The sequence below is a fragment of the Excalfactoria chinensis genome, chromosome 2, assembly GCF_039878825.1.
Source record: "Excalfactoria chinensis isolate bCotChi1 chromosome 2, bCotChi1.hap2, whole genome shotgun sequence".
NCBI classification, from domain to species: Eukaryota; Metazoa; Chordata; class Aves; order Galliformes; family Phasianidae; genus Excalfactoria; species Excalfactoria chinensis.
This window is the reverse complement of record NC_092826.1, coordinates 46093905-46110551: the sequence shown is the minus strand read 5'-3', so window position 1 is coordinate 46110551 and position 16647 is coordinate 46093905. Positions and strand designations below refer to the sequence as shown.

At 38.7% G+C, this 16647-nt stretch overlaps 2 protein-coding genes across 4 annotated transcripts in view; one reads left to right on the top strand and one right to left on the bottom strand.

Moving 5' to 3' along the window:
* NDC80 (NDC80 kinetochore complex component) overlaps positions 1–599 on the bottom strand; it is an 18466-nt gene extending 17867 nt beyond the window's left edge. The window contains exons 1-2 of one of the 2 annotated variants that reach the window (XM_072329855.1): positions 448–599; positions 105–215 (exon numbers count right to left, since the gene is read on the bottom strand). In XM_072329855.1, coding sequence (XP_072185956.1) covers positions 105–205 — 101 coding nt within the window. In that variant the 5' untranslated portion in view covers positions 206–215; positions 448–599. Of the gene's footprint in view, positions 1–104; positions 216–334 lie in introns of both variants that reach the window. The other variant, XM_072329856.1, reaches the window with a different exon arrangement.
* METTL4 (methyltransferase 4, N6-adenosine) lies at positions 591–16647 on the top strand. 2 transcript variants are annotated; one of them, XM_072329857.1, is made up of 9 exons: positions 591–726; positions 1407–1882; positions 2625–2687; positions 3982–4348; positions 6336–6405; positions 7970–8144; positions 8349–8455; positions 9031–9119; positions 15334–16647. In XM_072329857.1, exons 2-9 carry the CDS (start codon positions 1475–1477, stop codon positions 15477–15479), a joined length of 1425 nt encoding a protein of 474 aa, XP_072185958.1. In that variant the 5' UTR covers positions 591–726; positions 1407–1474; the 3' UTR covers positions 15480–16647. The 2 variants fall into 2 exon arrangements, with proteins under 2 accessions (XP_072185958.1, XP_072185959.1); XM_072329858.1 differs by lacking the exon at positions 15334–16647 and adding an exon at positions 13219–13399 and having other exon boundaries at positions 604–726.

The window sequence follows — 16647 nt, the reverse complement described above, 5'->3', positions numbered from 1 at the left end:
CAGGTTTTTTGCTCACTACTCCCATCTTTTTCAGTTGCAACTCACAGCAGTAAGACCACTGAGACGAGGTTTATGTTGTTATCAACGTGGCCAACACCACTTACATCTGAGGCGTTTGAAGGCCCATCTTGTTGCTGTCCTGCACTCGCAGTACCATCGTAGACTGCCAACCGCTACCCCCAGAGGTGGTTGAGCTTCGCTTCATTGCGACCGAGCTGTAAAGCAGGGTTTGAAGGGGTTAAGAAATCCAGGCTGTGAGATTGTGTTTTTGAAACACGCGATGACTTTCTTAAGGGGGGGGGGGGGAAAAGAAGACACAAGCGAAGCTTTACACCTGACCAACAATCCTGTGACAGAAGAGGCAGAGCAATCAGTAAAGAGGAAGGCCGCACTGGCGAAAGCCAAGCACCCATCGGACCACCCATCAATCCCTTTCTCGGCCGCTACCTGTGAGCCTGCTTATCAGCTGCGCCTCACCAACCGCCCGAAGGGAACAGCCGCCCGTTACCGTTAACGGCGCCGAATCCTTCCTCTTGATTTCAAATCCGCCCGCCCGCTTACGTCACACGCTGCGCCGCACAGCGTGACGTCACAGCGGAGCGACGGCGGCCGAGGGATGTGGGAGTCGGTGATGTCGCCGCTTCCGCCGGCTGAGCCTCTCAAGCTCTGTCTGGGCTGTCGCCGTACAACAAGATGGCGGCGCTCACTGGTTGCTGAGCGGCGTCGGTGAGTGAAAGAGCTGTTCCCTGTCTGTAACGGGCTTCTCTCCTGTTAGCGAGCGCCCAGAGGAGAGCAATAAGCGTGACGAGCGGCTGAGATCGCTGGGTTCGTTCAGCAGAGGAGCTGAGGGGAGGCCTGATGGCTGCTGCTCCTCACAGGGAGCGGAGGGGCAGCGCTGAGCTCTGCTCGCTGTGACAGCGACAGGGCCCGAGGGAACGGCATGGAGCTGCGGCAGGGGAGGGGCGGCTGGCGGGTTAGGGACTGGTGTTGCACCACAGGGCGGTGGTGGCTGCAGAACGGGATGCACAGGCATCCTTGTGGGCCCTTTCCAACTCGGTGTTCTGTCATCTTAAGTTGCTGGAAGACCATAAAGCTCTTAAATAGAATTGCTTGGGTTGGAAGAAATCTTAAAGCCCACCCAGTCCCACCCTGTGCCATAGGCAGGGCTGTCCCCCAGCAGCTCAGCTGCCCAGGGCCCCATCCAACCTGGCCTTGTGCACCTCCAGGGATGGGGCACCACAGCTTCTCTGGGCAGCTTGTTCTAGTGCCTCACCACCCTCTGAGTGAAGAATTTCCTCATAACATCTAACCTAAATCTTCCTTCATGAAATGTCTGTCACAAATCAGCGTTACTTTATGAAACAGTAGTGAGAAGTAATTCTTAAATAAATATATTACTCCCACAGGAGGAATTTGCTTTGGGAAACCTGCTACACTTTCAGGGAGTTTATTTTCCTCCCTGAAGAGGGGACCTATGATGTCTGTGGTACACCGGCTGACTACAGGGTGGCTCCTGGACCATCTGTCTTTCATCAACCAGTGTGGCTATGAGATCTGTGACTCCTTTACATACCCTGGTGATGTCACCGTCAACACTTCTGTCAGTTCTACTAACAATCATCCTACTTCTACATTTGCTAGAACCTCTTCACGTGATGGTCCCGGTGATGCTTTAGAAACACAAGGTAAAAGAGCAAGAACAAGATATGTGTTTCGGGAAGAATTCTTTCACATTTCTAAGGCTCATATAGCTGCAGCTCCTGAGGAGCAGCTGTTGCAGGGAAGCCCTGAATTGAGTCCCGCAGAGATGAAGGCCAGCAGCAGTGCAGAGGAGCGCCATGAAGAAACAAAGTGTGGAGTCAGGGATTCTGGTACTAAGAAGGTACGTTCTCCACAGTGCAGTAGTGTATGGTCATCCCCAGGTAAATAAAATACTGTTAACACTATTTCTGTTTTCCGAATTCACATAGGAGAGCAGAATTTCCGCAGTAGATTTCAAAATGCATGGAAAATGTAAGCACTCGTAATGTTATTCTTGAGTTTCTTCTGTCAGTAACTTGTCTCCTGTGACTCAACAAAAGCAGTTGGTTGCTTACGAAATCTTTTGGTGTTTGTTGTGGCATTGGGCTTGAGTTAAACTGTTGTAGCTGTGATGGTTGTCCAGATTAACATGGAAAGGAGAACAGTTTGAATTTACTTTTAATATACAAACTGTACAATACTGTTCATTACTGTCCTGAAACAACAAATAATCAGAAAATGTTAAGGTCTAAACTAACAAATCTAACCTTTGAAGACCTGCTTGTTTTTCTCCTGTTACGGCACTTGGCAGTTGAACAAACACCTTCTAGTATAGACCTGAGGCCTGAATGGTGTATGTTAGATCCCTGTGCTATGAGTAATAAAGTAACATAGCTTTGCCACGCTACCTCCAATGGTATTTTGTGATTGTATTTTTGCTTACTGGTTTTATACTTGTAATAGAGAAAGGAAGTTTCTATCAGTTTTAAAAGAGTTGATTTGTTATTTAGGTATGTTGGGTTTGGTGTTTGTTTGTTTGTTTTTTGTTTTTATTATGGAGTAATATTGTTTTTTTTTTCTTACCCTAATTGCCCGTTCTGCAGAAGCGTAAAAGAAAATGCATATTCAACCAAGGTGAACTGGATGCTTTAGAATACCATACCAAGGTAAGTTTGAATAGAAGACAATTTCACAAGTATGTGATGCTCAGTTCTGAGCTATGTATGGAGTACAAAACATAGTTGTGAATAAGTTCTCTTTTTGTAGCTTGTTCCACTAATTGGGAGGTCATCTCTCCAGTCCATACATGAATTAAGTGCATACTGAGAATAACTTCTATGTAGATATATGTGAAAACAAGCTAGATGTCAAATTAGCTTTCAAATAGCTGGAAGCCTTGTTCACAGAACATTATGTAGTGATGGGCTGAATGTTAGTTGAACAGGAAATGACTATTTTGAAATAAGCAACATAAGCTGTTCTGTAGATCAATTCATTTTTAATGTATCAGGACACTTGGCTGAAGTTATTGTAGGCTTCTCTAATCAGAATTGCTCCAAGGAATGTGCCAGAAGAGGTTTAGACTAGACATAAGAAAGAACGTTTTCTCTCAGAGAGTGGTCAGACACTGGAATGGCTGCCCAGGGAGGTGGTGGAGTCACCGACCCTGGGGATGTTCAAGGAATGATTGGATGTTGTGTTGGTGAACAGTTGGACTGGATGATCTTGTAGGTCTTTTCCAACCTTGGTGATTCTATGATTCTATTTGAAACCTGTGCTAGAAACTACAGAATCTGGCATTAAAGCTGTTCTCAATGAGCAAAAATTCTTCACCAATAGTTAAACCTCATAAAGGCTCAATGATTTGAGAATTAATTAGGTAGGTCTCTGTGTTTTGCATAGGGAGTATTGCTGAAGAAACAAGTGTGCATTTAGATCCAAGAATCTTGGCGTTGTTGTTTGAGAAATGTGTTATATAAGAAAAACGCAGACACGATAATGTAATTTGGTTTACATGCATATGCAATATTGTCTTTAAAAGTGAATTAAAACAAAGAAGATACTGGTTTTAGATCCAACTATACATTCAATCAAAATTATGCTTGTAGACTTAAACTTCAAGTTAGTCTTGACATTATCTTGAAGTTTGTTTGTTTAGATCAGTAATATTCAACCACTGTTGTCTCTGAAACCTTTAATTCAGCCATCTGCCTTTCTCTAGACTTCTGACTATTGCCACTTTGCAAAAAACAAACAAAAATTCCTACCAGAAGTTAGCATGCCCTCATTATTATGCACACAGAGCTTTTCAGGTGATGGATTTGGTGTTTGGCAAGGATTCTTCTCCCACTGCAGATTGAAAGTGTTTTGATTGCTGTTTCATTTCCTGATGATACGATGCATCTACTCAAACAATCATTTCTCTCTCGTTTTGTTTTTCTTTTCTTTATGATTGTACAGGTCAGAAAATTCATTTGGGAAGGCACTTTGCATTTAGTCCAAGAGGGACTCAAAAGTGGTTTTCTTCATTGTGCTGCAGCAGTGCCCAGTTCTGGGAAGAATGTTGTTCCTGGACGCATTGACTGTGGGCTGGCTGAATTATGTGAAATGGCAAAGCAATTTCCAGCTGTAAATAATGGTGACCATCAAGCTGTGAACGTGCTAGGTGATGAAACAACTATTCCAGAGCAGGATCTGCTTTCATGTGTTACAGAGAACAACTCAAACTGTGCAAAGATAGTTGTATTAATGGGACAGAAGTACTTGGTGCCACCAAAGAGCAGTTTCCTTTTATCTGATATTTCATGTCTACAACCCCTGCTGAACTGTAAGTATATTTAGTCTATCCTTTATCTTTAGAATCTATCCCTCTCTCCTGCCTTAGAAGGCAGGTTAATATCAAGATAACTAAGAACTCAGTGAACTGTTTTCTAACATAAAGCATCATGCAGATGATGCTACTGCATGCTTTCAAAGTGGCGTTTGTAACTTTGTACAGATCGGTTTAAGTTTTTCAAAGGAATCTTCAGTGAAGTTAGGAGTATGTGTCATGGGAAGGTTTCAAGAGGCTCCTATAAAAATCTCAGCCATTGCATTTTTATGTGAAACACAGAATGTAGCAGTTGGTAAGCATATTCTGAGCCATGGTGGATCTAGAAGTTAAGTAAATGCATTGAATTGGAAATAAACTATCATATGATTATATAATGGTTTGGGTTGGAGGAAACACTAGAGAACACCCATTTCCAACTCCCCTGCTATGCTCAGGTCTGCCACCCAGCAGCTCAGCTGCCCAGGGCCCCATTCAACCTGAAGGCCTCCAGGAATGGGGCACTCACAGCTTCTCCATCAGCCTGTTCCAGTGCCTCACCAGCCACTGAGTAAAGAATTTCTTCCTAATATGTAATCCAAATCTCCCCTGTTTAGTTAAAGCCGTCCCCCATATCTTATCACTACCCTCTCTAATAGAGCGTCCATCTTCAGCTTTCATTTTTGCCACCTTTAGGTATTGGTAGGCTGCAAAGCCTTCTCTTCATGCTAAATAACCCCAGCTCCCTCAGCCTTTCTTTATAGAAGAGGTGATCCAGCTGCTAAATGAGAAGTATTTCTTACTGGCTAGGGGTCAGTCCAATGTGAGGACAACACCTCCAATGTTAATAAAGAAATATGATGTAAAGGACTATTAATGTTAAATTGTTGTTCTTACTAGCAATTTAAACAATTAGTATCAGGTTCAACAAAGGAACGAGCATGTTCTCTGGAAAAAATAACATTAGAGAGATGTACGGTTACAACTGTGCAGTTATAAGGTTGATGGATAAACAGAGGTTATGTAATAGAAAGAGGATAAATGCTCACTGATGTTGAGGCTTGCTATAAAGATAGGTGCTCACCAATGTTGAGGCTCGCTGTAAAACTCCACACAGGAGCAATCTCTGGAAAGAGATCCAGCCTTAGTGGTGTTCAGCCCTTAACTGAGATCTAGGAGAGGTGGAGCAGAACTCTGTCCTTTCTGGGAGCACAGCTGAATTACCTTCACCTGTGCTCCTGCAGCTGACTTGTCGCATGCCTCATATGGTTAATCAGAGGTTCAGGTTGTGATCGACAGTTTCCTACACAAGAGTCCATCCTTTTTCATGGATGTGTTCTGTATCTTCTCCAATTGACATAAACCCAACTTCTGTTATGAAAGCTGCTTCAGTTCCTTTCCTATTGCCCACTAATTTCCATTTCTCATGCTGGGTCTAGCTCTGTCTGGCTGCTAACCTCTAGTAGTGTAAAACACAGTTTTCCAGGATTGGTTCATAGCTCTGCATGTACAAATTGAGCTGCTGAAAGATCAAACAGGACAGAAAACTAAAAGGGTTCAAGGGTGCAGCTTTCCTCTCAGTTGGGTGCCTTATTACAGAGCTTCTTTCAGGAAACTTGGAGAAATTTTAATGTCTTGGAGACTGGCACTGTATGAGGTTTTTGTTTTAAATTTCCCAAGAGGTTTGATATTTCTTGGAGGAATTGAATCATCGAATCCAGCACAGGTCACGCAAACATCCTTTTCTTAGGTATTCAGCCTAGAAACTTGAGAAGCATATGGTTATCTCAAGTGTTTATACTTTCGCTTCATTATTTGGTAAAAATAAGAAAAAAAAAGAACGCTTGCAGTTTTGCTGCCTAGTTAGCTTTTTGGATATTGTCAGTATATTTAGGTAGCTAAACCTTTATCAATTTTAACTAGTACTTCATTTGTTTATTTATTTGTTTTAAACAAATTTGCTGGTTTCTTTATTACTTTAGTTTTGTGTAATTTCTCTTCCCAGACAAGAAAAAATATGATGTAATTGTGATCGATCCACCATGGGAAAACAAATCTGTTAAAAGGAGTAACAGGTAAAGTTTATAGTAAAATTACCTTGTCATCTCTGTTGACAGTGGGTAACTTACATTTTAATTTACTGTTACATTCCAAGACTGATGTAACCACAATTGTAGCTTAAGCTAGCAAATATTTTGGCACATGCCAAAGTCTGAAAGCTCAACTCTAAAAGTCATCTCAGGAATTTCAATGAAATGGCTTGGAAACTTTTAATATAAAATATTTGCAAGGTTATATCTTAAATTAAATTTGAAGAAGAGAAGGCTCCAGGGAGACCTCATTGTGGCCTTCCAAAATTTGAAAGTGGTGTATAAACAGGAGGGAGAATGACTATTTCCAAGGGTGGATAGTGATAGGACAAGGAGGAATGACTTTAAACAGAGAGGGGAGGTTCTGGTTATATATTGGGAGGAAATTTTTTACGTGGAGGATGGTGACGCACTGGAACAGGTTGCTCAAAGAGGTTGTGGTTGCTCCATCCCTGGAGGCATTCAAGGCCAGGTTGGATGTGGCTCTGGGCAGCCTGGTCTGGTGGTTGGCAACCGCGCATATAGCAGGGAGGTTGAAACTGGATGATCGTTGTGCTCCTTTTCAGCCCAGGCCATTCTGTGATTCTGTGAAATTACTTCATTAGTGAAATAATGCTAGTTTTTTGTACTTCTAGGGAAGGCTTGGAGTCAGCTGTTTTGTATGGCCCAGATCATGCAGATACTCATTTGAGATTAATAGTTTTTTATCAATGCTACATAAAGTTAAATAAAATATTTCTAGATCTGAGGTCTAATTAAGAAGTTTTAGGATTTATTTATTTATTTATTTATTTTATTTTTGAGCCTCAGTCTGATGAATAGGAGAAAGTGATAATACAGCAGTAAAATCCTCAAGTGCAATAGGAACTTTCTGAGTACTGTAGTTTATGAAGTCATTAACTTAGCATTTTATGGGCTTCTTTCTCCTCTGAGTAACATTAAGTTTATATCAGTGGAGCTCCCTTGATTACCATAGGATTGCAACCATGTGAAAGAAGGGCGAAGAGAAAATAGAGCCTTGTAACTTTCTAGAATAGTATCTACTGTAACTTTTTAAGCTTCTTATGAAGATATAATTTGTAGATAGAGATTGGTTAGTGTATATTACTTTAAAAGCTCTACAGAAGCCTCTAGGAAGTAAGTAAAACTCATTTTTTACCAATTCAAGTTACTGTTAAGAAAACTTTAGACATGAGATTTACAGACATGAATTAGCCAACTAGACCCTCTCTCCCTTACAAAGTAAAACCAGATGGCAGCTTCAACACTGCTGTTAGTTGCTCTGTTCGTTACCTTGTCTATGGCTAAAGGAAATATGTAATTAAAGCTTCTGCTCAGTGAAACGTAAGTACATAGAATAATGATTTTATATCAGAATCCAGTGGATCTGTCCACTGGGTGTCACTCTGGGCCTACTTTTTATGGCTTTCTGTGCTGACAGAAGATATTTCTTTAAACATTTTGACTGTGTAATTTCCTTGTTCTTGTTGTCTTGCAATTTTATTATGTGGTGTATGCTAACTTGCTTTCTCACTGTATTGGTATACAGATACAGCTACTTGTCTTCATGGCAAATCAAGCAGATTCCTGTATCAGCACTAGCTGCTCCTGATTGTCTTGTTGTCACATGGGTGACTAACAAACAGAAGCATTTACGTTTTGTTAAGGATGAACTTTATCCTCATTGGTCTGTGAAAACACTTGCTGAGTGGCACTGGGTAAAAGTAAGTTCTTTGTATTATTGCTTTCTTGGCAATGGAGGGATCTTACAATATGGCATTTTATTGTTCTATGAATTGTTTATTGATGTGCTTCTGTATTTGAAAGGTATGGTGTTGTCAGTATCTTCCTTTTTGTCAGACTGTGTCTTGTTGGGAGAAATGGATTTGAAAATCTTCAACTGTGTATTTCTAATTCCTCTGTGTCAGATTACTAGATACGGAGAATTTGTATTTCCTTTGGATTCTGTCCACAAAAAACCCTATGAAGTTCTTATACTGGGGAGAGTTCAAGGAAACATAAAGGGAGCCCTCAGGTATGCCAGGCTGTGGTAATTTGTTTTTTTAAAGGCTGCTAGGATTCTACTTACGTGTGTCACCTGTTCATAATACAATATAGTGTTCCCAGATTTGGCACCATCTTTGGCTGATTTTGAACCTAAAAATGGCCTCACTTGCTTTAGGAAGAGGGAGTGCTTTAGTAAGATTAAAGAGCAGAATCTTTTTGTCTGTTCCTTATGTCTGCCTGTGTTGGAGAACTGGCTCAAATAAAAGGTGTGGGCTTCCTTTGCTGGTAGGTTCTGTTTGATCCCAAATCCTTAGAATAGACTGAAGCATTTTTGGCTGCTGATGGAAACAACAACTATGTTGTTTGTTCTTAATGGCTTCGTGTGGCTGTTGTTAACCAAGTTATGTCTCAGTTCTCAATTATTTTGGAACCTCTTCTTTACACATTACCAGTGAGTAACATTCAGTTTCCCTTAGGCTTTTGTGAAGTTTGGTTGTGAGTAAACACTCTTATGTACTATCTCGAGTATCAGAGAATTGTGTGTGTATCATTCTGGTGCTATTCATTCTTATGCTTCTTTTCTTGTTCTGGTTTGCACAACAGGAAATCTGAAGATGTCCTTCCAGTTCCAGAACATAAGTTAATTGTCAGCATACCCTGCAGTCTACATTCACATAAGCCCCCCCTCACTGGTATGTTTTTGTTGGTCTGTCATGTTTCTATGGGGTGTTTGGTTTGGGCATCTGAGATGATGTACCTAAAATAACTTTATAAATGATATATCTCAATTTCCCATATGCTAAGCAATTCTGCCCAGGAATTCACCAGGACCTGTGATTCCTCAACAATTCTGAAAATGATTTTAGGCACCTAAGGTCTAAAAAAGAAAATCACTGTAAAAAGTAGAACTTCACAGATAATTGTAAATATTCTGAGTAAAAATGAAGAAATCGAACTACATTTTTCTACACTTGTTTTTTGAAATCCTGCAGGGACAAATTATAAGTGCTATATATATTTTGTTATCCCAAAGGATGTAAAGGTCCTGCGGTGGGGGCAGTGAATTTCGGGAGCACATAAGATGAAATATCTTCTACTTAGCTAATAAAAACAGGGAATGTTTCTATTTCTGCATTAGTTGCTTATGCACCTTTAGTGCAGTTTTGCCTTTAAATCTATAATGTGAATCATTTAGAAACTGTTAACAGTAAACAACAAAGAAGGCATACCCTGTTTATTTCCAGGGGGCTCCATTTAATTTGCTGAAATTGATGTAATAGCTCCCAACTAACCAGTTAGCATTTGAATGAATCATTTCAACTTTTCACGGTTTAGTTCAAAAGATTTGAAGACTTCTGCATCGTGTGCTACCTTTTGCATGTTATTCCAGATAAAAACTTCTTTTATGGCTTTTATCTGTGGATTCTTTCATTATTATAGCACCTGAGTGCCTTATAATTATATGGCAGGAAACTTATTTAATTCTGCTTGCAAATATAGTTTCATCCTTCCTGAGGGGAAAACTCACGATGGACCTAAAAATATTCCTGGTGCACATGGTTCAGTGTAATCACATCAGAAAAGTCGGGCAGAAGAAATGCATGCTGCTGTTGGAGAAGCATCACTGGCCTGTTCCCTCCATTGTGCTGACGTGCTTTCATTTCTCGGTTCCCAAGGAACAGAATTACTTCAGTTAAGATGCTCATCTGAATGATGGCTGTACTTTCAGGGAGGCTTTGAAATTTATGTCTGGGGATTGCATTTGTTGTTAAATTAACAAGCATATATATATACATATATATATATGTATATATAGCTGTTCAAAAACTATTAGTTGACATATTTTGAGTTAGCTTTATTTAAAAAGAAAAAGAGCAATTCTAGGAAGCATCTGTTTGCAGTTCTGAAGCTACATCTTTAAAAATAACAACTACAGCAGGAAGTATGTGTGTTGATTTAAGCTAATGGATGGCAGAGCAGTGATTCGTGAGGCAGCCACCTAGGGCCTTTTCAGAAAACCAATACTCACACAGTAACAACACACTCAGACACGAACAGGAAACTTGTGATATATCCAGGGGTGAAAAGCATTGGTTTGTGTACATACTGTAGAGAATTCTAGCATCAGATGGTCATCGGAGCACTTCCTTTCTGTGGTGCAAAATCTAGAAACTGCATTAAGTCTTTATAAGTGACAGTCCTGAATGGGCTTTGAAAGAAATTGTACCAATTTTTATGTATTTCTTGAGTCTTTACATGACTGATTTTGTGCTGTGTTCATGCTTCTATCCGAGGAGTAGATTTGCTATCGAGCAAAATCGGTAGTTTACACGGTTCTTATAGAACTGCATGTGTATGTACAGTGTTGGCAGCTTCATTCAGAACTGGCTTGTGGAATGAAAAGGTAGACTAATGACTGTTGATTTGTCTTCAATATTCTTAAAGGGTATTGCTTTCGTGATCAGGCAGTATTCTCAAGTGGCCAGTAGAGAGCAGTTGAGCTACATGCTAGAGTCGTTTCGAAGAAATTTGAACATAAGCAGAGATTTGGTAATGGGGGAGAAGGACACTTGATGAGTCACACACGTTCTTTATGCTTTGTTTAAGAAGTAACAAAGCCAAAAATATTATTATTTACTGATGCTGTCTGGCACTTTATTTCAAGTTACTACTGTAAAGGCTGTATATTCCTACATATGTAGCCACTTAATGACTGATTGTAACAGTTTCTCACTCTGGGGGAAGAGGAAGATGTAAATTAAAGTAAGTCATCAAAAAGAGATGTTTGGGTTCCTGCAGTGCATTTAACTATGAAATTGTGACTGTAGGGGGTTTTGGGTGATGCATGTGCTGTGCTCAGTTCTTAGAGCTTTAATATATAATTGTAAATGTACTTAAACTGCTTTATGCAAATATGCTAGAATGAAAATTTTATCACTCTTGGTTTTGATTCAATTAGCAGCAGGTTTTCTTTCTAATTCTATTCACTATTGCTCTTATAAAACTTAAAAGACACTTTATATAGAGATGATACAAAAGAAGGTTGAACTCTACCTGTTTTCCTTTTTCTGTTTCAGAGATTCTTCTTCTTGTAGGCATTTCTCCTCTAGTATGTAGCACGTACATTTATTGCTAAAAAACATTATTGCCATATAGCATATTGCAGTATGCCTAAAAACATTAGTGTTAATTGTTGGCTGTGTTGTAGCTGCTTTGCAGATCTCCAGCAGCAGCGTGCAGAGGAAAATCTTGGGAACCTACTTCTTCTGTAGCATCTCTGTGGCTTGTGAGGCTGTTAGGAAAGTGGAAATAAAAAAGAAGTAAATGCTTTCTGTTTCCTTATGCACCTTGTGAGCTCTTCTGGTAGACTAATCAATGGGTACATCAAAATCTAGCTTTAACAGAAAGTTTGGGAAGGGCACAGAGATATTAAGCTATCTTTGCCCTGAGTTTATTGTCTTTTTTCTGGTCTTTTTCTGGTCAAGGTTTAGACAAATCAGACAATAAGGGCCTCTGCGCTGCAAAATTTTGAAGGCTTACTATGAAATGAGTTCAATTATGTGTGGGCTGCGCTGTGTATGGCTCACAAATCAGACAGTAAAAAGCCAATAAAATCATTTTCACCTTATTTATCCAATTTGCTGTGCAGAATTTATTGTTTGGGTAATGGAAGTTGAAAAGAGAAGGGGAAGCTGTTGCTTGTTTCAAAAATGGTTCCTTCTTTTGCTCATTTAAATGATTTAACAGCATGCATCTTGGATAATGTGTGCCATCAAGAGTAAAACCAGTGTTATACTTACTATCTGGATTTGTGCTAGCTTTGTGGACCTTAAATGTCCATGTATAGGCACCTGAGCTGCACCTGTAGTGTTTGACAACTGCAAATAACGATGAATATTCTATTTATTGTCTATTTAAGCTGCTTATTGTCAGTAGTCACTGTAAGCATGTAGAAAGAATTGTTAAAAATTAAAAGATATCTGTCCCTACTGTAGAAAATGAAAAATCAGTCTTTCTACTGCCGTAGATGCTCTAATCTGTTTTCAGGAAGAACTCAAATTTGCTGAAGGGGTGGAAGTTAGATCCGTATGTGCTAAGGTAACCTTTTGGTGGTATAAAGGCCATAGAAGACTAACAAAGAGGCTATAATTCATACCATAAGATGCAAAAACTTGGTGTTCAAGGCAACCGCTGTAATATGATCTTATGCTAGCAAAATACAGCCATATTATTGCCCTCTTGATATGCTAATTTCCCTTGCAGTGAAGGCTACTGCTTGATGTGATTATGTAAATATCACATCCAAGCAATGAAGAATCATACTATAATGCGATCTTGAATTATATGCAATCTGTCTCAGTGATTTGTTTTTGAAAAAAACACTTTGTATAGAAAGACCTTCTCTCTGGGAATGTGAGAGAGGAAGGTTCTTGGGACTTCCAGTTCAAATTCTACAATGAAGCTGATCAAAAGATTGGCACAATCTTCTGGTTCCTTCTGAACTGGCCATTTTTTTGGCTACATTTTTTTTTGCTTTCTGGCAAACCAGCCTGCTGTAAGTGTAGCTGAATCAACTAAGTATGCTTTTCAACCTTTTCTCTTAGGCATGGAAACTTTTGGTGCTTAGTGGTACCTGCTTCTGATTAGTGGACTTAGCGCAGTGATGACATTTGTAATCTGTACCTTTTAAGAACAAATTTCGAAACTTCTTATGTACTGTTAGTGAAGTTTTGTCACCTAAATCATTTTTCCTCTGCTTAGGCATAAAACAGCTCTATTTTATTTTGATAGGAAGAAGAAAAGAATAATAATATAATGCCTGGACTCTGCAGTAAGCTCTGCATGATCTCATGCCTGTTTGGGTCAAAATAATAATATCCTACAGCTGTTAGATTTAGTCCCAGAGAGCTTACCAAAAGCTTTGGATTTGCATTCCACAGTCTCTCCCTTCTCTTCTATGGAAAAAGTACATCCTCCTACAGCGTGGGCTTTCTTAGATAATGAAGCGAATAGATTTTTGGAAGATCTTTGTTAAAATGTTGGCAGCAGATTGCGCACAAAAAAATTCTTAATGAAATTGAGCGTGGAAAGAGAATACTATGTTTTACCACATAATTGAAAAAGAAATAAATTGCCAAACGATACAAAAGCAGCTTCTCTGAAGTGGTGTGACACTGAACAGCAGTTTTCAGAGCAAAAAGTTTTCTGACAGAATGTACATGTTCCCAGATTCTTCTCTGCAAAAGTTAATTTGTATTAGAATTGTAGCTTGCCCGTAAAAGGAATAGGCTTTTAGAATAAGATTCCTGCTGGTAGCAGTCTTTTTTTAGATTGAAAGTTGCTTTGATAATAACCTGTATGAAATATTCTTTTGACATTTGTTAAAGATTGGAAGAACAAAAACAAATTTATAAGCTGTATCAAAATATAAGAACATTGGAAAATGCCCATTACAAAATATTTAAGGAAGTTTTGAATGAAATGAAGCTTTGGATTGTATAGATAGAGAATGCATCTGGGTTTCATTAACGCTGATTAGAATGTGAAGTGGATGCTTTATCTTTCTGCAGCAGGAACAATCCATGACAGGATCATCTGAGGTTTCACACAGGGAGTCTGTGACTGGCAGACTTGATTCGAAAAGTCAGAACTTGGTTTGAACCCAGAAAAGCATTCTCTCTCGTGCTTTGATATATGCTACTTGAATATATTCTGCTTTCTGATATGAATCAAGTCTGAAGAGATCAAATCTAACAATACAGCAGTTATGAACTGTACTTTTAAGCTACAGACATTCATAAGCTTCAGGAAGATTTGAACAAGAGTGTGAGATATACTTTGGATAAGGAAACGGTTTATTAGCTCAGTCACAAAAATGCAAACTTAAGATGTAGTTTTATCTTAAATCTTTTTTTCCGTCTTTCTGCCTCCTTTGTATCCTTTGTATTCCTTTAACCTTTGCTTTTCCCATGGACATTTTTGTATGTACTATTTTGTGGCTATTTCCTGAAACCTAGTTAACAATTTCTTTGACCCATCCACAGACTAAATGGCCCTGTATAACAAATGACATGTTTAGCAATTAAGTGCATGCAGTGGTATTTCTCAAGTGAAATGCTATAACCAACAGCTTTTTCTGCTGCTTGGAGAGTAATCATTATCAGTGACCCAACTGATGATAGCGGCAGGCATCTGTTTAGATATAGGCAGTAAATAAATAGAATGAATTTGAGATTTATATTACTGAATGAAAGAAGGCAGTTATATACAGGTTTCTTTGGTTGCTAAATTACTATCTGGGGAGAAAAAGAAGTCCCTGCATTTTTATAGCCCCTCTAATGTGTGCTTATTTAAACTGCTGTTTCTTACTTTACCTTACAACAGTTTTCATCAAAAATTGTTTTTATCCCCTTTAAGATGCAGAGGAAAAGAATCTTACAATCTTAATCAAGAAAGAATCTTACAATCTTAATCAAGAAAGATGTCTGTCTGTTTATTTATAGAAATATTGCCCTTGTGATGTAGGAGCCAACTGAGCCTTTAGGAAGTGTTTTGTGGATATTTGTGAAAAATTTAGAGCTTGCCCATGTAGATCATGGAATAAATCCTAATTCTCTTTCTCTAAATGAAAACCAATAAATCAAGGCAATCGAAGGCCTTGACAGTATTGTTAGGATCTCAAGGGCACTCATTTTAAATGACATTCTTGCTACAAATAGTCCAGTTGTTTGATTAAACCCCTAGAATTAATTTATTGTCTCTCTTTTATTTTTTTTCAATGAAACATCCAATCTTTCATTTGCTAACAGCACCGGGGAGCTTTTATTTATTTTTATATTTATTATTACTGTTGTTTGTACCTCTGTCATTATTATCCTCATCTTCTTTTTTTCTTATCTTACACAGCGGTGCTGGCAGAGTTTATCAAGCCAGATGTGGAGTGCTTGGAGTTGTTTGCTCGCAACCTGCAGCCTGGCTGGACCAGCTGGGGAAATGAGGTTCTGAAGTTTCAGCACATTGATTATTTCACTCTTCTGCGGAATGAAACCTGACTTTGTTCTTGTAGCTTAATTCTGAAATTTGTCCCTCTTAGCAAGCTCTGGAGCTTGCTTTTCATTTGGTTGGTGAGCTCAGAAGGTAACAGAAGTGAAACCAACCGTACTTCAGGTGCAGTTCTTGCAGTGACAGCATATCTGTTTGATTACATCTGTGTCTATACAGGCTGCTCCTCCTCTTTTTAAGATCTTGGAATAGCTGAAGACTCATGTTAGTGGGCAAGTACATCCCTGTTTCTTTTTTTTTTCCATTTTTTTTTTTTATATTTCAGGAAAAGAAATATGTTCTCATTAAAGCTATCATAAATGTAAGCATCATGAGTACCCCATTCATAACACTTGTAATGTGTTATTTTTACAGTGATCAGGTATTATTTTTAAAAAGGGACAAGCAGACTACATAGGATTGCATTACAAATATTTCGTGAAGGATCCACCACGAAAATGGTGGATTTGAAAATAAAGTAATCGTGAAGGCAGTATTTTCTCCTGCATATTTGCACCTGCTTGTCTACCTCATAGGTGTCTAAGTTGTTGATTGGGCACATGCTGCTAAAACACTCAACAATTACATCTTTCTGTGTATAGTGTTAATTCTTGGGATACATTGTAAATGATAAAGTCTCAACCATCTAGCAATTTCTAGATGTTAAGCTGCTAGACTAAACTGACTTAAGTGGCTTAACTGAAATTTTAACAAAATTTAAGTATTTTATAAATTCTCTTTCCTAATATTCTTGAACGAGTAAAAGGTGCATTACGTTTTTCAGCTTAACTGAAGATCATATTTTTTTAGTAATAGTGCATTTTGTGTCCTTTGCTGCACATTGACCTGCTTTGAAAAGGAAAAATTAAAAGGTAGAGCTTCATTAAGTCTCTTTCCTCATTTGCAGCTGTACAGGCAGAGCAGCTGGACAATCTGTTTTTCCTGACAGCAAACTCCTGTTTTCTCTTTAGAATAGGGAGCAAAACACTCTGCATCCTTCTTTTTTTAATATATATTTTTACCTTTATTTTACTTTTGGTAATGTCTGCTGTTAAGATTTTAAATTTAAACTTCAAATGTCAGTTTTTTTTGTTTGTTTGTTTGTTTGTTTTGTTTTGTTTTTTTAATTCTGTAATAAAAAATAGAAGAAAAGTTTGTCAGTGCCTTATTAGCAGACCC